This window comes from Leptonychotes weddellii, chromosome 3 (genome assembly GCF_054177405.1).
Source record: "Leptonychotes weddellii isolate Sample4059 chromosome 3, ASM5417740v2, whole genome shotgun sequence".
Lineage (NCBI taxonomy): Eukaryota > Metazoa > Chordata > Mammalia > Carnivora > Phocidae > Leptonychotes > Leptonychotes weddellii.
The window spans coordinates 176,475,623-176,497,132 of NC_138371.1; the positions used below are offsets into that span (position 1 = coordinate 176,475,623).

General features: G+C 43.9%; 1 protein-coding gene and 1 long non-coding RNA gene across 2 annotated transcripts; one reads left to right on the forward strand and one right to left on the reverse strand.

Moving 5' to 3' along the window:
* Window positions 1–263: 263 nt before the first annotated feature.
* Window positions 264–13,804, reverse strand: CHAMP1 (chromosome alignment maintaining phosphoprotein 1). The gene is made up of 3 exons (XM_081815261.1): window positions 13,653–13,804; window positions 8,745–8,865; window positions 264–3,804 (listed from the first exon to the last, which is right to left on the reverse strand). The coding sequence occupies exon 3, from the start codon at window positions 3,748–3,750 to the stop codon at window positions 1,300–1,302; it is 2,451 nt and encodes an 816-aa protein (XP_081671387.1). The 5' UTR covers window positions 3,751–3,804; window positions 8,745–8,865; window positions 13,653–13,804; the 3' UTR covers window positions 264–1,299.
* A 184-nt stretch (window positions 13,805–13,988) lies between these two features.
* LOC145720722 (uncharacterized) lies at window positions 13,989–20,718 on the forward strand. Its single transcript, XR_014143929.1, has 2 exons — window positions 13,989–14,738; window positions 18,719–20,718. It is a non-coding gene; the product is annotated as an uncharacterized LOC145720722 (long non-coding RNA).
* The last annotated feature ends 792 nt before the right edge of the window (window positions 20,719–21,510 follow it).

Consider the following 21,510-nt stretch of genomic DNA (forward strand, 5'->3'; position numbering starts at 1 on the left):
CACAGGAGAATCCTTATGTCACTAAATGCTTCACACTGTTTTTACACAAGTCAGCCAGGATGTGGATCTTCCACAAGGAGCACCGTTGAGTGTAGCGTTTCCCTCACTTACCTGACCACAGAACTGAGAAAACATAGCTTAGAAAATGCTGGGAAAATGGGAAAATCAGCATGCTGAGAACAGGGGGAACAGGAAAAAAATCATGGTACCTGGGTATCGTACAATGAAAATTACACAAAAGAAAACACACACGAGGATGCTACTGACATGAAAGCCTCTGTTTTTAATTTGGTTGATACACATTTGACAAAATATTTCAGAACAAAATAATCCACGAACAGGCACAAGGTATTTACAGTGACAACTGTGGAAAACATACAATTGACGTCTCTCAAACACAAATGTCTACTTACAAAATTTTCTACCGTGAATCTGGAAGACTCTCAGTTCCTACTCATTACCAGGTCTGAACCCCCTAGGTGGCGTGTGAGGCCCAGGGAGCAGGAAGTACAGTTCTGACACATTTGGCAGTCAAGGATCATCTATTGGTGTGAGCTCACAGAGAAGAGAAGAGACAGAACTGGGGGTGGGGTGGGGAAGGCGGTGCAGAATGGAAGACTCAGAAGGAAACAGCTAAAGATAAGACCTAAGTCACACTCATCTTTCCCAGTTTCCTAGAGAAGGCTGCAAACCTTTTAAAACTTACTCAACATCTATTTAGCAGAAAATCAGCAACCCTGAGACTCCAATTTTCCATGACATAAAAGCTAATAAACATCTAGAGCTGCTCAAGATTTGTAATAAACTAACTGTATATGACCAAATAGGAACTTCAAAATACCTTTTATGATCTGAAAATACATTTAAGGAAAGAGAAAAAAATTTCTCAAATTTTTCATGCCTAATTCTTAAACATTCCAACTATTAATTTCCATTGTCTGAAGTTAGTTTCACAAAAAAAAGATACACTTTGACTAGATGTTTTAAATTGAGTACAACTTGCTCTTGATAAGTGGACCACCTACATCTTCATATTATTCAAATATTTTTAAAAGAAATCAGAGAAATTTTACCCATCTGGAATATAGTTATGAATTTATTGACTTACAAGATAGCCACATAAACAGAGACCATGAAAAAAAGAACCAAATGCGAATTATTCTTTGTAACACTACTGAGACAACTGAACACAGTACACCATACACATCAACATCTACTGACCCACCTACACTATTTAACTCTGCTTTACAGTTTCAACAAACAACTTTGTAGATCATATATCCACACCATGTGTAAAAATCAAATGTGCTGCTCCTCCAGGGGCTGTTCAAGAGCTTCCATGAGCTTTTTATTTGCTTCCTCATTATGCCGGCTTTGACAGTGAGTTAAATGTTTCTTAAAGCCTCTTGGGAAATTTGATTCAAAATTACAACGTGGACACTTAAGTAAACTCTGCCCATGGGCTGCTACATGATTTTTAAGGAGAGATTCCAAAAGAAAAGCCTTTCCACAAATTGTACATTTGTAAGGGCTATGAACATTATGCTTATTAACCAAATGATGCAAAACCGCACCTTTTTTCATAGCTCGACAGCAACAAATTTTGCAATAATACTTTCCTTTTCCACGCTTCATATACTTTGCAATCTCTTCCTCAGAGATAAAGGCCTCTTTCTCTTCAGTAAATTGTAACACATTTTTGGACTGCTCTGGACTAGTCACGTCCATTTTGTTCTCTTTACTAAAATCAATAGATTCTACATCAACCTGCTCTTGATCACTGCTTGATTCTTGGCCCTTGCTGTCTATCACATCTAAATCTGCTTTTATATACTCACTGCTACTAAGCTCAGCATCGGAGTTCTCTTGGTTGTCTTTCTTGAGCTTCTTTGAGGAAGGAAATAAAGTGTCTTCTAAGAGTTTCTTAGGTGTAGCTAGTAGTTCTTCCTGAACCAAAATATCACACTTTTGATCATCTATGGCATCTGTCTGTAGTTCATCACCAAGCTCAACTGCTTTCTGAGATTCTGAGAAGATAGCAGATTTGGGAAGTTCAGGGAAAAGGGCATGTTTCCGGGGCTCTGGAAAAAGAGCACGTTTTCGTGGTTCAGGAGAAGCTGGAGGGGCTGTTTTGGTGGGCTCAGAAAACAGGGCAGGTTTCCTAGGTTCGGTATCAAGAGAGAGAACAGGCTTCCAGATATCGGAGGCTGCCTTAGGGGACTCAGATGGTCCAGAAGGTTTCCGAGGTTCAATAAAAAAGGAAGACTTCCAGAGATCAGGGGAACCACCACGGGAACTTTTCTGGGACTCGGGAAAATCAAGTGAAGCAGGGGAAGTTTTTCGCTGATCAGGAGAAAGCTTCCAAAGCTCTGGAGACCCTGAAGGTTTTCTGAGCTCTGGAGATCCCGCTGGACTGCGGATCTCTGGGGACAATGGTGGGCCTGGTTTGCGAAGCTCAGGAGACAAGGGAGGTCCTGCTTTACGAAGCTCAGGGGACACTGAGGGAACTGTCTTCCAATGTTCAGGTGACAAGGTGGGAGTTGTCTTTCGGAGTTCTGGCGGGCCAGACTTCCACGACTCAGGAGATGCAGGGGGAGACTTCCAGGAACCAGGTGAGACCGACGATGACTTCCAGGATGCGGGGGACACAGAGGAAGCTGGTTTCCATGGCCCAGGTGAGATAGAAGGAATTGGCTTCCAAGGACCGGGAGACACAGATGGAGCAGGTTTAGCTGGCTTCCAAGGTCCCGATGACGCCGAAGGACTGGATTTCCAAGACCTTGGGGACCCAGGTGGCCCTGGCTTCCAAGAACCTGGTGACACAGCTGGGGCTGGTCTTCTGGGCTCTGGGGAGACAGCAGGGAATGGCTTCCAAGGTTCAGGAGACTCCGATGGGGATGGCTTCCTTGGCTCAGGGGAGATAGTCCGGGCTGGTTTCCGAGACTCTGGAGATGCAGTTGGGGATGGACCCCAAGGTTCAGGGGAAGCAGCCAAAACTGGTGACTCTGGAGATGAGCCTGAAGGTGGCCCCAATGTTTCTGGGAAATGGGAGTGTTTCTGGGGTTTAGGATTAATAAGAGTGGCCTTTACTGGCTCAGGAGATATAGGGGCAAGTTTCTGTGGTTCTGGAGAAGGAATAGGGACTGGTTTCTGAGACTCAGAAACAATAGGGACTGGTTTTGGAAGTTCAGGAGAAGAAATAGAGGCAGATTTTGGAGGCTCAGGAGAAGGAAGAGAAGGTGTCTGTGGCTCAGGAGAAACAACAGGGCCAGGCTTCTGAGGCTCCAGGGAAGTGAGAGGTGTAGGTTTTGGTGATTCTGGAGACAAAATTGGGCCAAGTTTCTGTGTTTCTAGAGAAAGGGCAGGTATGGGTTTTGGGAGTTCTGCTGAATTAGAGGGTATTTTCTGGTGTTCAGGAAGAGGAGGGCTTTTCCCAGGATCTGTTTCTTTGCTTAGCTGATTTTTTGGTTTCTCATTCCACTTCTCTGGGCCTGCATGTTTGGATGTGATGTGATAGTACACATTAGAGTACATCTTACTGGTGAAGAAGCACTTATGGCAGTGGAATAGCTTTGCACTTTTCTGGTAAAATATCATTTTACCTAACCCACCAGCATCCATTTCATCACAAAATTCTGGATGGATGGTGCCCATGTGGATTTGCACGTTTTCATAATCCGTGCCTCGGAAACTGCAGTGGTCACACTCCAAACGTGAGGACGGTTTACGGAGTTCCTGGAATACTTCCATTTCTCTTTCTGTCACAACACACACGATTATATTCTGTAAAAACTTTCAACAGTGCTGCAATAAAGTAGAAATTAATTATTTTCAGGGGACATAATTTTGAATAAAATGCTCTTCTCCATCCATTCCATAACCGCGTAATTTTAAGTCTGGAATGACATGTGCATTTATCAGATAATACCTCAATAAAGATTCTGAAGAGAAAAAAGAGAGACGGAACTAATTTTTAACTGAGCCCCAGGAACTCCTACTTTTAGAGGTATCACCTCATGTAATCCTCCTAACACTATGACTTTCATTTGTAGATGGAGAAAAAGGTTCAGAGAGGTGCCTCACCCAGGTTATAACAGTGACCCAAACCCGACCTAGCATGTGCCTTACATCTTGACTCTGAAACCCGAAATCAACAAGCTATCAGCATATAAAGCTCAGCCAACACCGAAGTAAAGCTAGGCAGTTTAAGGCTGAGCAAGAAACTAGCTCCACTTCAGAGAGCATTTGTTTAACTAAAATTATGAAAAGATGGCTTTTTAAAAATATCAACACATTTTGTAATGTTTTATCCATCCTAATATCAAGTACTTTATTCATTCATTTAATAAAATAATTTTTCTGTGAAAATAATTATTTTCTGTGCCCTGTTTTTCTAGGCACTTGGGTTTAAAGAGATGTCTTGTACTATGGTGCTTACATTAGGTGCAAAGCCAAGTGTGAACGCAGAGAAGGCTGTCAAGGAAAGACACTTGAGCATAGATCCTGAACGATGTAAAGGAGTTTGCCTAGCAAAGGGCAATTCAGATAGAGGACACGTGAGGCAGGAACTTGCTTGCCAGTAATTACGACTTTTTAAAAGTTTAAGCAAGTGTTCTAGGGTGGTGAAAAGTAACAGGAGCTCATAGTTAAAAATGCACTCATTCATGCAGAACAACATATTTACACAGTATCACTTGTTCTATGTACACACCATCTCCCACAAACACATCCTACACAAGTGGGATATTAAACACACTGATCTGCAACTTGCTTTCATTTAAGGAAGAGAAGGTGGCTCAGAAGAAGACCAGGCTCCTGAGGCTTCAGGGCGAGAAGAGGAGGTTTCGGTGATTCTAGAAACCAAAGTAGGCCAAGTTTACGTGTTTCTACTTAGAGAGTTCTTTGTTTCTACTTATTTAGAGAATAAGCACTAAATTTCCTTGTGCATATCTTGAATATGAGGGTATTTCTGAAGGGAAAATTCCTAGAAGTGAATTATCTGGTTCAAAGGCGATTTACATTTAAAATTGACAAACTTCATGAAACTCTCAAAAAATTCCAGTACTATGACATACCAACCAAAAGCGTATATACCAGGGACAATTCCCCAACTCCCTCATCAATAATGAGCATTATTAAACTTCTATCTTTGCTACTTCTCGGGTAAAAACTGGAGTCTGAGCAGTGTTTTAAGGTGCTTTTCTTTAATGAGAAAGAGTGAACATTTTCCCTTGTTGATTAGCCATGTGTATTTCTTCTGTAGGATGTGCCTCGTCCATTTAATTATTTGTAAATAGTCTGCATAAAAGAAGTCAACCCTTTACTGAAAATATTTTCCTAGTTTATCATGTCTCTTGACTTTATGGTATGTATGTGTACATATATATGTGCTTTTTTTCCACACTGAACTGGTTTAAGGTGTTTTCCTTATGATTGTTATAAATTATGCTTTCCCACTCCATTACTTTTTAAAGCAGTCAGTATTTTTTTCCTATGATTTTGAGGATTTCATTCTTTTTACAATTTGTATTTTTTGGTGGGGGGCAGAGGGAATAAGAACCTTTAGCAGGCTCCATGCCCAGGGTGGCAGAGCTCCACTCGGGGTGAGCCACCCAGGCACCCCTTTACATTTGTATTTTTTACTCTATCTGGTAAAAAGAGATAGGGATTCAGCCTGTTTTTTCACCCCAAATGGACAGCTGTCTCTCCAACCCTTTTCCTCACTGATATGTAATGTTCCATCTACCATTTACTAAATTTTGTGTTTATGAATCCATTCTGGACTCTCTTTATTTTTTAATTTTTTTTTTGGCAATCTCTATCCCCAACATGGGGCTCGAACTCATGACCCCGAGATCAAGAGTTGCACACACTTCCAACTGAGCCAGCCAGGTGCCTCTGGACTCTATTCTATTCTCTACCAGTTCCATTTGGTATGCTCTTCTCAGCATGGGAACCCAACAACTGCTAAGAGAGATTCTGTAACATACACAGTGAGTTTATCCAAGTGAATCACAAAGTCTTTTCTCATTAAATTATGTCCCATCCTTTACCAAAAGTATCCGCTACCACCAAAAGCATGCAATGTGTTCTGTGCTAAAAGTAATTACAGGGTCAAAACGTATTCCTTCCACGTTACTGCTCCTCAAAATACAGTACAGATTAGAGACATTTATTTATATTCAGAGTCTCCCCCTTTAGTAATTTCAAAAACAGGAGCGCCTGGGTGGCTCAGTCGTTGAGCTTCTGCCTTCAGCTCAGGTCATGATCCCTGCTTCTCCCTCTCCCACTCCCCCTGCTTGCTCTCTCTGTCAAATGAATAAATAAAATCTTTAAAAAAATAATAATTTTTAAAACATTAACTTAAAAAACTTAACATTTCTAATTCTGATAACTTGTTTTGAAGATGTTATTACTGATATTGTTTTCTATCACCCATATCATTAGTATATCATTTGCATTTTGGGGGAGTGGTCTAAATTTAAAAAGGTGACAGGACAGTTGAGGAAACAAACAAGTGCTTTTCAGAAAGTATTAGCCCCTTCTGAATTACCCTGCAACTATCCTGGCCTTTAGAGAATTGTTTTTAGGGCTATATGGGCTAAAAAAAGAATATAATCACTTAGTACTGAAGAAAAATCTCTGAAAAGAATCTTCAACTCACAAACATAGTGAAGAAAACATGTAGAAAGAATGTGCAGGTTAACGATCCACCTCAGACCCAACGTCTCGTAAAACTAGAAGAATGTTAAAAGAAAAGGCAGTAGTATCTCAATATGCCCGTCTGGCCGTAAGTGGCCATGATGAACAGTCAAGGGATGTTCATATTAAATAAGGGGGACATTACATATTAAACCACATCATTATATTATAATGAGCCCTATATCAAATATATTACAACACAAAGGTTAAGACCTCAGGCTTGCTGGATTTGAGTGAGTCCTGGTTCCACTATATGGCTTTGTTGAGTTGCCGAACCTTCCTATGCTTCAGTTTCCTGGACTCTACAATGGATGTTAATATTGTGTAGCATACTTGGAACAGTATCTCATGGTGAGCCCTCAGTGTCAGCTATGATTATTATATTAGAAACTCTAAGGGTAGCCCGTAACCCTAACCCTACTCATGACAGGAAGAGAGGCTCTATACTTTAACGATTTGAGTTTCTTAAGCTTAAACGAACCGTTAACTATGGAGACTTTTCCCATCTTCTCAAGAAACTGGTGTACAGGGGCGCCTGAGTGGCTCAGTCAATTAAGCATCTGCCAGGGTCCTGGGATCGAGCCCCACGTCGGGCTTTCTGCTCAGCGGGAGGCTGCTTCTCCCTCGCCCTGCTGCTCCCCCTGTTTATACTCTCTCTCTCTGTCAAATACATAAATACAATCTTAAAAAAAAAAGAAACTGGTGTACAGTAGGAGAAAGTATCTTACTTAGTGACCTCTCTCCTCTCTTTGCCTAATTTATAGTCCCATCAACAAAACAACCTTCTTCATTTCCTGTATGTTAACTCATCAACTTTTTACCAATAACTCATAAAATAGAGGCTGTCAATAAGCCCAGTAAGTGTAAGGGTATAGCATTTTCTTATATTCCCACAGAAATTACTGAGCACACTATGCTATCATCAGGTTGGTTTTTAAAAAATGCTTCCGGCAAACTTACCAAATAAAAAATCAACATCTCTATTTTTTTTTTTTAAAGATTTTATTTATTTATTTATTTGACAGAGAGAGACACAGCAAGAGAGGGTACATAAGCAGGAGGAGAGGGAGAAGCAGGCTCCCCGCCGAGCAGGGAGCCCAATGCGGGGCTCGATCCCAGGACCCTGGGATCATGACCTGAGCTGAAAGACACTTAACCGAGGGAGCCACCCAGGTGCCCCCAAACCTGACATCTCTAACACAGCGCAACAAGTGGAGACCTGGTCTCCTCTTCAGCCACACCCTCTATCCCAACTCCTACCCAAGTGCTGTGGTTCCTTTCGACAGGCAAAGCTCTACCGCTGTTTCTCCTTATTTCTACTTTCCATTGGCTGTATCTCTGTTTCTTGCCTCTCTGGAAATTCTACACTAACCCTACATTTTACAGCTGCTCCTGTAAATTACTCTATCTTTGATGAATACCACTTAGCCTAAATCTTGCTGCTTTTGCCCCCGTGGCCTCCAGTCACCTCAGCTTCTCAGGTTGGACTGACTCCCTTTTGTCCTTGATTGCTGTCTGGTAAATCATCAGCTCTCCCACCCTTCATCTAGTGCCACTCAATCAGTTCCTCAACCATCCTGTTCCCTCTCAGTCTGTGTTAAACCCCATGGCTCCTCAGATGTTCCCTCTCTCCCCCACCTGCCCCTCCCTATTTCCTCTTCCTATCACCAACTCTTCTGGCCAGTCTACCCAAACCTGCCTACTCCCAAGCCTCATTATCATAGCTTAATAACGTCTTACTTAAAAAAAAAAAAAAAAAAAAAAGAATTGTACAAAATTCACTTCTCAAACCTTATCATATATATGCATATCTAGCACACATTCATGCACCATTATGTATGAGCATACATGCTTTTATAGATTTTCCTTAAGTAAGCACTTTTCAAAAATGTTCATATCTTAAAAATATTCTCCCAAACGTTAAAAGGCAAACAAAAACATATGCAAAGTAAAACTGGTAGAATAACACTATAAATCCAGGACAAGTACGTTTAGAGCAGGTAAGAAATAAAGACCAACAGGCTTTTCTCTGGTAGACTTACCAGCTTATCTTCCTAGAAGTCTTAAAAAGTATGTCTTCAAAGGGCAGGCAAGTCTACATGGCTTCTGAGTTAACTACAGAAAATAGCCTGTAGTACATGAAGAACAAAGATGAGAGTTGACCTGAAAAAAAAAAGAAGGGAAGTGTAATCAAAACTACATTTCTGTGATAATCTGTGCCCCTGTAAAAGAATTCTGCCTATTTCTCCTGCTGTCCTGCTCCCTGCAACAGTAACAGGGGTCCAATCCACTTGCTTTAATGTAATAATACCAAAGATGACCATGGATTCTACCCATGACACCACCCACATCTAATTCTACTTCAAAATCCACTATGGAATTAATGCCTTTGTCTACAACCACAGCACTCTTGAACCCACCATCTCACTTGAGCTGACAGGACAGCACTCAGCAGACTGCTGCTGCGACCACAGACTACAGGAGCAGCTCATGTTTGGTCCCTTATCCACACTACACTGCAGAGCAGCAAAGTACCAGGCAGTGAGGAAGGGACAAGATAATCAACAGGACAAAGGGGCAAAGAAGGAAGAGGCTTCGGGGGACAAGGAAGGACAGTGGTGCTTCAGTGACTGCTCGGGCCTCTTCCCAAGTGGATTTCATTTTTTTTTTAAAAGATTTTATTTATTCATTTGACAGAGAGAGAGGGAACACAAGCAGGGGGAGTGGGAGAGGGAGAAGCAGGCTTCCTGCTGAGCAGGGAGCCCGATGCGGGGCTCGATCCCAGGACCCTGGGATCATGACCCGAGCCGAAGGCAGACGCCCAAAGACTGAGCCACCCAGGCGCCCCTCAAGTGGATTTCAAAGAGAGTGTCAGGGTCTGCGTAAGTTGTTGACTTGAAAGGAAGAAAACTGGCCACGAACAAGCTAGGTTAGCTCACAACACATTTCTGCTGTTAAGTTCCGGCACATTTCTCTACCTGTGGTCAATTGCTGAAATTCTGATAGCTGTGCTCTCCCTGCCTGCAGTCTCACTTCCTTGCAATCCACTCACCACACAGTTTCCAGTCATGTTCCAAACACAAAAACCTAATGGCATTTGCCTGCTCACAATTCCTCAAAGTATCCCCAACACCTGCAGCACACAAAACCACAGCATATAAAGCTCTTCACCATCTGTCTGGCCCCTGACTGGACCACATTCTCTAAATACTGACCCACCTGTAATTCCACTACAAACTAAGACTCTGGACCTTCACACAAGCATTTACTCTTCTTTACACTCCCCATCTTGCTACCCAGCCATCAGGCAAGTTTCCCCATCCTTCAGGCAGATACTTCTTAAATAATGGCCGCCCCGGCCCCAATCCTCTTTGTGTGCACACCTCCAGTGTAGCCATCACTCTTTGGTACTACCAGAGTCTGGCTCTCAGAGGGCAGGGACTACCCATTCACCCCTGTAACCCTTGCACATCCCTGGCACGTGGTATATGCTCAGAAAGTATCTGTTCATTACCTCTAAAACATCCCATCATGAAGACTAGAGACCTAATCTTAGATTCACAGGATTTTATTTTTTATTTTTTTTTTAAGATTTTATTTATTTATTAGAGAGAGGAGAATGAGATAAAGCATGAGGGGGGGAGGGTCAGAGGGAGAAGCAGACTCCCCGCTGAGCAGGGAGCCCGATGAGGGGACTCGATCCCCGGACTCCAGGATCATGACCTGAGCCGAAGGCAGTTGCTTAACCGACTGAGCCACCCAGGCGCCCGATTCACAGGATTTTAAAACTAGAAGTGACCTGAGCTACCCTCTAGTTTTCAAATCACTGGGATTTCGAGCAGAAAGACCTCAGGGATCATCTACTTTAAAACTTCAATTTATAGCTGAGGAAATTCAAACGTAGACATTAAGTAATTTGCTGAAGATGAAGCAGATAATCAGCATCTGACAAAGGACCAGATTAAAGTTCTGCCATTTATCCAGGTTCTTTCTAATATATCTTGACTAAACTAATGCACTGAAACCTATAAGACCTTGACAAGCCAGTATAATGGGCAAAATCTGTGGATGAATCCACAGAGAACTGCATTCCACAGTCTGCACTGGACAGAATGTCCCAATGGATCACTGTCTCCAGCTCTGGGTAGGAAGGACACTTTGAGTTCCTAACACTAGGCAACATGCAAAAGAAAGCGAGCAACCACGATGGCAGGCAGTCTTTAAAAACACGTCTTTTGTGAGTACAGAAACTGACCAACTTCAATATGTAATGTGTCCTAGAAGCAACAAGTGGAAGCTAGCAGGGAAACAGATTCCAGCTCAAGATAAAGTTTTACACACTACTCAGTCACGGACTAAAATGAGTTGCTTTGCCAGGTAGGAGCCCTCCATAATTATAAGCCAATGGCCAGTATAGGAAAGGATCCTCAGAGGGCTTGAGTCCAAACTCTCCACTTTACAACGGAGAAAACTGATGCTGATGGAGAAAAGTACTTGAGATCACAACACTTAGGTCAGAGGAAGCAACAGAAGATCCTGATTTCCTGATTCTGGATCTCTGCTGAAATACCATGAGGTCTTTCCCATGGGCACGCTGCAACAATGAGTCCAGAGTTCAGCTCCTGGGTAGAAGCTAGACACTGAGATTCCTCCCAGTGGGAGGATTTTTTTAAGATTCTAGCATTCCCCCGGCCCCCTAAATTTCAGAGCTCCTAAGCCTAACTATAAAACTACATTGTCCAGACTAACAAAAGTTTCTCCAATCCTACTTTTTGCCTCTACAGACTACATGCTGTCCCTAAAAAAAAGTTCCAAGTGGTTTGCCAGTCCACCACCACATCACATCACACCTATCTGTTATTCAACAGCTTCCTTAAAGTCTAACACCTGGTCGTCTTTAAAAACTTTCTGATGCATAGCTTTTAAAAACAAAACTCAAGGGCCGCCTGGGTGGCTCAGTCGTTAAGCGTCTGCCTTCGGCTCAGGTCGTGATCCCAGGGTCCTGGGATCGGCCCCGCATGGGGCTCCCCGCTCAGCGGGAAGCCTGCTTCTCCATCTCCTACTCTCACTGTGTCTCTCTCCACCAAGTAAATAAATAAAATCTTTAAGGGAAAAAAAAAAACAAAAAAACAACTCAATATGGACAGCATGTTTAAAGCTAATTGGGTTCTATTAGTATATACCCACTAGCATTGCTTTTCATCCCTAAAAATTAATTAAAAATTAGTAAACTTTATTTTTTAGTTTTAGGTTAAAGAAAAAATTGGAAGTTCTCTACCTTTACCTTCTTTCTTCCTCTGCACACAATTTCTCCTATTATTAACATCATGTATTACTACATTTGTTAAAACTGAGGAATACTGATAAATTATTATTTACTAAAGTGCAGAGTTCAGTTAGGGGTCACTCTACCTGTTATACAAGTCTACGGGTTTCCACAAATGCAGTGTCACATACCCAGCATTACACAATGGACGAGAATAACTTCAGAGCCAGAACAATTCCCTGTGCTCCTCATAAACACTGGTCTTTTCACTGTCTCTGTGGTTTTGCCTTTTCCCAGACTTTTTTTTTTTTTTAAGACTTTACGCATTTATTTGAGAGCGAGAAAAGGAGAGGGACAAGGAGACTCCATACTGAGCACAGAGCCCGATGTGGGGCTTGATCCCACCACCCCAAGATCATGATCTGAGTCGAAACCACCAGTCGGAGGTTCAACCGACTGAGCCACTCAGGCGCCCCCCCCCAATACATTTTTAAAATTATGGTAAAATACAACAAAGTTTACCATGGTAACAATTTTCAAAAGCACAATTTAGTGGTATTAAGTATATCACAATGCTGTACAACCATCCCCATTATCCATTTCCAGAACTTTCCATCACCACAGACAGAAGCTGTACCCATTATACAAGAACTCCCCATTCCCCCACTCCCACTGGCCCTGGTAATCTCTATTCCATTTTCTGTCCCAGTGAGTGGGATCACACGGTTGTCCTTCTGTGTCTGGCTTATTTCACTTCTCACGTCTATACCACAGCAGGTATTAGAATTGTATTCCTTTTTAAGGGTGAATCCCATTCTCCTGTGCACACCACAATTTACTTTCCGTCCATCTGTTGATAGATACTTGGAATACTTCCTCTTTTGGCTATTCCGAACAAAGCTGGCTACACTGGCGTACAATAATCTGAGTCCCTGCTTTCAACTCTTCGGAGTCGAAACCCAGGAGCGGAATTGCTGGGTCCTACGTAACTCTGTGCTAAAATCGGAGGAACCACGACACCCTTTTCTACAGTCGCTGGCTGCAGCACTTTTCGTGGCCGCCAGCCACGCGCGGCTGTGCCACCTGTCCCACGCCCTCCCCAACATCTGTGATTTGTCTGTGCTCACAGCCATCCCAGTGGGTGTGAAGGGGGACCTCACTCTGGTTTTATTTCCTTAACTCTGATGGCTGATGCGCACCCTGCGATGTGCTCACGGGCCATCGGGGTGCCTTCTTTGGAGAAGACCCACTAAGTCCCTTGCCCGTTTGTAAGCCGGTTGCTTCTGTCGCTGAGTGGCAGGAGCTCTTCCCATAATGCAGACACCAACCCCGGGCCGACTCCGGGATTTCGTGTCTCCCACTCTGGGCTGCCCTGCTCGTTTTTAAGCAGCAACAATGACAAAAGCCCACGCCGACGAGGGACAGTGAGAACCCTGTCCCGGGCTGAAGCGGAACGAGCGCCTCCGTCGCGGAGCCAGCTCCCGATCTCCCCGTGGTGTCTCGCACGGTGCTTCCCGCCTCCCGCAGACCATGCGGGGCTCGGCCCCCGCCCCGAGGCCCACCCCGCCGGCAGACCCGGCGCAGGCCGCTCTTCGGTGCACGCCCCGGGCGGGCCTCCTCGGACCCGGGCCTGCGGGGCGTCGCGGCCCGCGCGACACCGCTGCCCGCCCGTCCCGCTCCTCACCGATGACGGGCCGAGGCGGCGTCCACACACGCGAAGGACGGCGGGAGCCGCGCTCGCGGTCCCCGGCTGCTCCGCGAGGCCCTGCGGCGCGGCAGCCTCCCGAATGGCGGCGCGGCGCAGGCGCGGGCTGCGGGCGCGCGAGCGTGCGCGCGGCCGCGGGACGGGCGGGCGGGGGCTGATGGGAAGCGAGTTTGGCGCCCCGCGCCCTCCAGCGCGGCCCAATCAGGTCGCTGATCGCCGGGCGCCGCTTTGCCCGGAGTACGCCAGCGGGTCGAGTGGCCCGCCCTGCCTCCGGAAGTGACGCGACATGTCCCGCCCCCGAGAGGTGCCTGGGCGCCGGCCGCGGCTCGGCGTTCGGTCCCTGTTATTCTTCTGACCGACGCGGACGGGCTGAGAGCAGTCGCCCTGCTTGAGAGGGGTCGCCCGGCAGCTCTGCTTCCTGCTTCTGCCAAGTTCTTGGTGGACAGGCCCGCAGGCCTCGAGCGGCCGGCCGGGACGGTGCTGCGCACGGAGGGGGCGCGGCGTCGCAGATTCGCGGCCGCGAATGCGGGGTGGACCTGTGGCCGGTGGACCAGCAGCCCCCCAGGCTGTGCAGACGGCATGCGCTCACCCTCAGTGCAGGCGTCTCCAGTCTGCCCTTTGTTCTCATCTCACTTTCACGAGGAATTGAGGGCCCTGCGTTCTTTGATTTTTCAGAACACGCTGACTTGTAATATTTAAATAGTAACGGGCGCGTTTTAGGGAATTTTCAGATTATTACTTGTGTAGTAGAGTGATCCATTAGTTGTGATTAGATTTAATAGTTTCGGAAGAAAACGCTCCGCATAGTGAAAGATTTTAAAACTTTCAGTTATTTTTTTCACCCGTGTTCCGTGGACTCCTGGATGGAGGCATCTGCCTGGTCTTGAGGAGTGTACCCGCCAGGTAGACTATGAACTCACTCCTGGGGATGGTGGGAGGGGGCACCATTCGTCTTGCGAGGCAAAAGGAACAAACCTTTTAGAAATTCTTAAGAGAGTTTTATTTGAGCCCAAATTAGGACAGCTGCCCAGGATACACAGTCTTCACAAAGAAGACCGTGCTCTGGTAAGGGAACATTTAGTATAGGTTTATATACATTTTTTTACATAAAAAGTTACAAATGATTAGACGAAACGTTTGAGAAAGTTGCAGGCTTTAAGTTCCTAGTATATATACGCAGGGCTGTATGACTTTAATCTTATGGCAACCTGGGAAGTTTCTTACTTTTTCTTTTGTGTTCAGAGTGCTCCTTTTTGGTTATTTTCTTTAACGCAGCAGAGGTGTACAGTGTGTGCTCGGGGCAGAAATAGAGCCCATGCTTTGAGGTTTTGCCAATTCATGTTGACCTTGGTAAATGTTAAGTATAGTTTCCCTGGGAGCTAGGAGTAGGGCCAGAAATGTTAAAAGTTGAAAATTTCCTTTAATAACCTTTACCTAGGCAAACATTTCCCATGCTCCCAAGTCCGAACTGTGACATGAACTCTCGTCCCCTAACAAAACTTTCTTTATGAAAAAGGACAGTTGAACACCCCATTAAATACACAGGCAAAAGACACAAACAGCTTATTTATGAGAGAAGAAACAGAGATGTCCATCATGGAACACTTCATCTAAAACTAATGATGTAATGTATGGGGATTAACATAAGAATAAAAAAAAAAAAAAGAAACAGAGATGTCCAATAAACAGTGATAGAAATTCAATGTACACTTTCGAAGCTGTGAATTTTAAATATAGAAATGAGAGGATCCTTTCTCTGACCATCAAGGTTTGCATATTAACTTTCAAGATTGTTACCTTTAATAGGAAGTTATGTTGCAAAATTCAGTATGGGCATATATGTAGTGCTATTTTTCTCATTTATGTCTGTATTTTTAAAAAGTCTCATAATAATTATAAGTGTTGCTGCTGTATCAGTATTACAAAATAACTTTCAACTCTTACTCCTCTTGTTACTCCTAAGGCCTCCTCCTGGAAGGTAGTGTAATTTGTCATGCACATCACACAATTTCCAGTTAAGAACTGGTTAGAGACCTGAGACTGGTGGCAAGATACCAGTTTATTACTTCTTCAGTTGCTGAAGTTCATCTGTCCTGGGGTGATTTGTGAACTATCAGTTTGTGAACTATCAGTTTGCAGACACATACTTGTTCTGAGCTTTGCTATCTGCAGACAGGAGTCCCTGGGATCTGGAGGTGGTTGCCAAGTGTGTGGATTCTTCTGGAGTACTGGAGTTCTGGGTTTCTGTTCTTTAAGAAGCTTCTTTGGAGCTTTTTATGTTCTGTTTTGAAATCCAATTTCACAAACAAGGTTCATGGTGGCTGCACGCCAGAACTTGAATGGCTGCTATACTTTGTTTTTTCCTCAAATGTTAGAATGAGTTGATTACTTCAACAGAACTGAACAAACAAACCTCTAGCATAGGGCAACTCTTGGAAGCCAGATATAGATTGTGACAGGGCAGTAATTGGGTCTGTTTTATTGAGGTTTTCTCTATAGATAAACAACAACATAAAAGCAAAATACCCTCTGCCATTGTTTTGGATTGAAATTATGTAAACAAATCTATTACAGGGTATATGAATAATTCAAGATGAATGATTCAAAAGGTGCCTGGGTGGCTCAGTCGGTGAAGCATCTGCCTTTGGCTCAGGTCATGATCCCAGGGTCCTGGGATCGAGCCCCGCATCACTGAGCAGGGAGTCTGCTTCTCTCGCTCTGCCCCCACCCTGCTCATGCTCTCTTTGCTCTCAAATAAAAATACATTTTAAAGAAGATGAATGATTTAAATAAACTCCCGTTTATTGAAATCTTGGCCTTTTAGAATCTGTCGGTATATTGCCCTAAGCTTGAAGTAACCCAAGAGAGCAGAAATTAGCCTCATAAAACCCTGTACTAAAACTAGGCCTTACAGACTTTGAAAGTCCAGTTTAAGCCTCCTATTTAGCACATACTTCTTAACTTGTTTGGGTGTTTTCTCAACTCATACTGGATGGAGGCAGGTGAACTAAAATCACAGCAAGAAGTGCTCACCTTGATGTCCTTAGTGAAGGAGAAACCCAAAACATTCCTGAAATGGCATTGGGCATTGTTGTCTGTTGTGTGTTTCTAAAAAATAATGCTGTTGAGCCTGTGTACATACTCAGAGCCTACACAGAATCACTATTGCAAGCACTGCAGTTGTCAGTTGAAGGTCTAAAATCATACAGAGTTTTTGTCAGAAAAAGGCAGACCTAAATTTTCAATCCACACTAGAGTATTAAGGTACATCTCAAGGAACATCATAAAAATGACTGAGAAATGAATATAGACACTTACACATGGTAACTGTGGTTACTTCCTGAGGATATACTTTCTGAGAACTGCTTTCCACCTGTGGGTGTGTTTCGCACTCTGAGGTCACAACTAGTCCTTCGATTCATTTCAACAACAGGGCTGCCGAGACTTAGGTCTCTCTGGTTTTCTCTTTCTCATAGAATATGTAAGTTACTGATATTAGTATTGTTATAAAAGAATGGTAGCTTGTTCTTTGCGGGTAATTAAGGATAAGCATTGTCCAAGTTCAAAACAAAAGGTTCAGGTACCCACCGTTCCACTCACATTTCTCCTAGATACAAGACGGAGCACCTGTAGAAGCCCCCTGTAAGCTGGTGGGATAGAACTGTGTCTTACCCTTGCAAAGATGCCATGGGGGAATAGAGCAAACTGGGACACTCCTGCCTTTCTGTTCCTTTCTTTCTTTCTGTCTTTTTTTTTTTAAATTAGGTTCAGTTAGCCACCGTATAGTATATCCTTAGTTTTTGATGTAGTGTTCCATGATTCATTATTTGCGTTTAACACCCACTGCTCATCCCAACACATGCCTCCTTAATATCCATCACCCACCCACACCATCCTCCCACCCACCTCCCTTTCCACAACCCTCAGTTTGTTTCCCAGAGTCCAGAGTCTCTCATGGTTTGTCTCCCTCTCTGATTTCTTCCCAATCAGTTTTCCCTCCCTTCCCCTATGATCCTCCGCAGTATTCCTTACGTTCCACATATGAGTGAAACCATATGATAATTGTCTTTCTCTGCTTGACTTATTTCACTTAGCATAATCCCCTCCATTTTCATCCATGTTGATGCAAATGGTGGGTATTCATCCTTTCTGATGGCTGAGTAATCTTCCATTGTATATATGAACCACTTCTTTATTCATTCATCTGTTGAAGGGCATCTCAGCTCCGTCCACAGTTTGGCTATTGTGGACATTGCTGCTATGAACTTTGGGGTGCAGGTGCCCCTTCTTTTCACTACATCTGTATCTTTGGGCTAAATACCTAATAGTGCAATTGCTGTGTCATAGGGTAGCTCTATTTGTAACAGCTTGAGGAACCTCCATACTGTTTTCCAGAGTGGCTGTACCAGCTTGCATTCCCACCAACAGTGTAGGAGGGTTCTCCTTTCTGCGCAACCTCGCCAACATTTGCTGTTTCCTGTCTTGTTAATTTTAGCCATTCTAACTGGTGTGAGGTGGTATCTCATTGTGGTTTTGATTTGAATTTCCCTGGTGGGTAGTGATGCGGAGCATTTTTGACCAGCTGGGAAGCTCTCCAGTCACCAAGAGTGGATTTTAGGTGAACAAGTGGTTGGAGTAGCCAGAAGGCCACCTTTCTCTGTCTTCAGGCCAGCCCCTGGGCCTTTCAGAGAGATTTATGTGTGTAAAGGGTGGAATCTGTTTGCCTTCACATACGTATTTGGACCGCCTGTCTCGTTTCCAGTTCGTTGTCCAACTGTGACGGCACTGGCCTTACCAACATTAAAGATAACTTCTTACTGTTCCATGAGTTGGAGGCAAATGGAAATTTCAGAAGTCCAGAAAAAGGCCTAAGGGCCTTCTGTTCTGCCACAGAAATCAGATAGCTGTCTTTGATAAGGCTACCAACTTCTTTTGAAAATTTAAAATGCGGAAGATACCACAAAACCAAGATTCCGGGACCAAAGTTTGTAGTATAATGTTCAGCTTTACAACGTTTGGTTCACTGCTTTTTCCTTACTCCTCAGGAAGCAAGGCTTCCAGACTGTGGGAGCTCCTTGAAGTATGTCATGGATGATTGGGGACCTCAGGGCCATCCTCAGTGCCACAGGATTTGTCCAGTGCACCCAGGTGACCCCATGATTGCTGTTTTCCCAGGAATAAAGCACCCCATTGAAGAAACGTACAGAAATCAGAAGGTTTGGAATGCTATGGAGAAGAGGGGAACATGGAACTTGAAAAATAGCTGAGTTGTAGCTGATAAGACACAGCTGAAGCTCTGGGAGACATTTTCTTGCTTGAGGTGGATCTATCCTTGCTTCCAGAGGGCAGCAGAGGAGGGGAAGGCTTCTTGGAAATATTTTCAGGGACATCTTTCTGACTGGTTTGCTGGTTTGCTGAAAAAGAGGTACCATGATGCATTTTAATGAAATCTAAATTGATTTAAAAAAAAAAAGAAGGCAAAGAGTATGACAAGCATAAATGCCATAGTATTTACTACTTTTGATCATCTTGGACTGTTTGGCACCAATTAAATCAAAGTTCTGTAATTGTGAGAAGGTGTATTCTACTTAATTACTGTGGCTAACAAAGAGCAAGTACACACTCAAACTCATACACTCATATTCACACCTCCATTTCTGAGCATCACTGCCATGTAAACTACAGTGAATTCCCAAACTGCAACTGATCATCTTATTTAATGAATCAGAAAGCACTTTTAAAGTCACCTGAGGCCTCCATGGTCATTGAATTAATACCACTCCTATTGGGTTGCGGACATGTGGATGTGCCATCACAAGGTAAGTTAGAGTTGGAATACCACTGAAAACCCTTCTCTGGAGAGCTGGCAGGAGAATCTGGGAGCAGCATTCCTCCTTTGCACCACATGGAGCACGGCTCCGCAGGGCTCTGTTCCCAAGTGCCCGAAGCAGAGGAACCTTTGCTGGCAGGGATGGCGTGGGGATGCCTGGAGGCCGAAGAAATGATTATTAATTAATAGTATTGAGTAGGTCCCAGGTGCTGGCTTAGTATTAAGTATTCTGCAGAGACAATAGCTGAGAATGGGCAAAGCGGAAACGGGTGTGGAACACACAAGGTAAGGGGGTGTGGGGAGTAGGGGGTGGAGCCCAGGGTTGCAGCCCTGGCCAACCCGGATCTCCAGTTTACCTAGGTTCAGAAGGGGTCAGTGTTGTTTCACTGTACGTAATTTCACAGATGAAGAATATGCCTCTTGGGTGGAGTATGGCCAGACTTGTTCCAAGTATTTCGTAGTTGGTAGAGAAGTCGGGGAGAGGGGCTGCTAGGATAGGCATGAGAGGCTGAGTGCTCTCAAGATGGTGTCTGGCTTTTGAAGGGCTCACTCTGAGCCTGCACACAGGACTGACAAGAACAATAAAAGGTCTTGTTCTAAGCATGGAGTACTGGAAGAATGTGGTGCCCCTTGTAATCCTGGGAAGAGGACAGATCTGGTGTCCACTGTAGAGTTACTTCGTGAGAGTGGTAGTGATCTGCAGCATCTGGCTGGTGACATGCCTGTCCTTTTCTGAAGTTTGGGCATGGGTTCCGTGACTTTGTCGTAATGGCTGGAATTTCCAAGGAGTGGGATTTTAAGATATCTGTCCGTGTAAGAATTGGTTCCCTGGGAGTGGGCCAGTCCTGTTCTATTGCTGAGAAGTGTGGTTGGAGTGTGTATTACAAGCCTATAGGTAAATGGTGGGGTGGTTACAGAGGTCAGCAGGCTGTTGTCATTGATGATTCTAATGGATGGATTCCTTATGGTGAGATGTCAGGTCTTATGGATAGGTATCCTCATAAAATGCCCATACAGGGTTCTTTTGTTGAGCTTAATAGTAGATAAATGTTTATTACTTCTTATTAGTGCTCCTTGTAGTTGGTACTCCAGTGAGCGTGTGTTACAAGGTTGCCTGCGTTGTATGTATTTGCATATTGAAAATGTTGGTGACACCCCCACAAATTGTACACTGGCATCCAGTTAGTTGTTAATAAAATTTTATTTTATTTATTTTTTTTAAAAGATTTTATTTATTTATTTGACAGTGAGAGAGGGAACGCAAGCAAGGGGAGTGGGAGAGGGAGAAGCAGGCTTCCCGGTGAGCAGGGAGCCCGATGCGGGGCTCGATCCCAGGACCCTGGTCTCATGACGTGAGCCGAAGGCAGACGCTTAACGACTGAGCCACCCAGGCGCCTCAATAAAATTTTATTTTTGACAACGAAATAAATATCTTCCTGTGGTTCTTAGTTTAAGTCTGGGGGAGGGGGCCCTCTTTTGGTACCAGTAGTGAGTAATGATAAAGGAAATTTTTCCTTTTAATGTTTGTGGGCCTTGCTCCTGGGCTCCCAGGGAAGCTACACTTTCACATTTACCAAAGTCAAAATGACTTAGCAGAACTTCAAAGCATGGGCTCTGTTTCTGCCCCCAGCACACATTGTACATCTGCTTCATTAAACAGACAAAACAAACAAACAAAAAAACCAAAAAAGGAGCATTCTCAGCACAAGATAAGAAAAAGAAACTTACATGGTTCCCATAAGACTGAAGTCACACAGCCTGGCATATACTAAAAACATAAAGATAAAACTTTCTGGAATGTCCTTGGTCATGAGGATTTGTAACTATTTATGTAAAAAACATATGTAACCCTACACCAAATGTTCCTTCCCCTGAGCACTCTTCTTTGTGAAGATTGTATATGCTTGGCAGCTGTCCTAACTTGGACTCAAATGAAACTCTTTTCCTTTCTTTTTAAAAAATTTTAAAAGGGTTTCTTCGTTTTGCATCAATAGTACGATAGTCCTT

Coding starts and splice junctions, on each gene's coding strand:
- CHAMP1 (XM_081815261.1), bottom strand. CDS start 3,750: ATGGAAGTATTCCAGGAACTCCGTAAACCGTCCTCACGTTTGGAGTGT.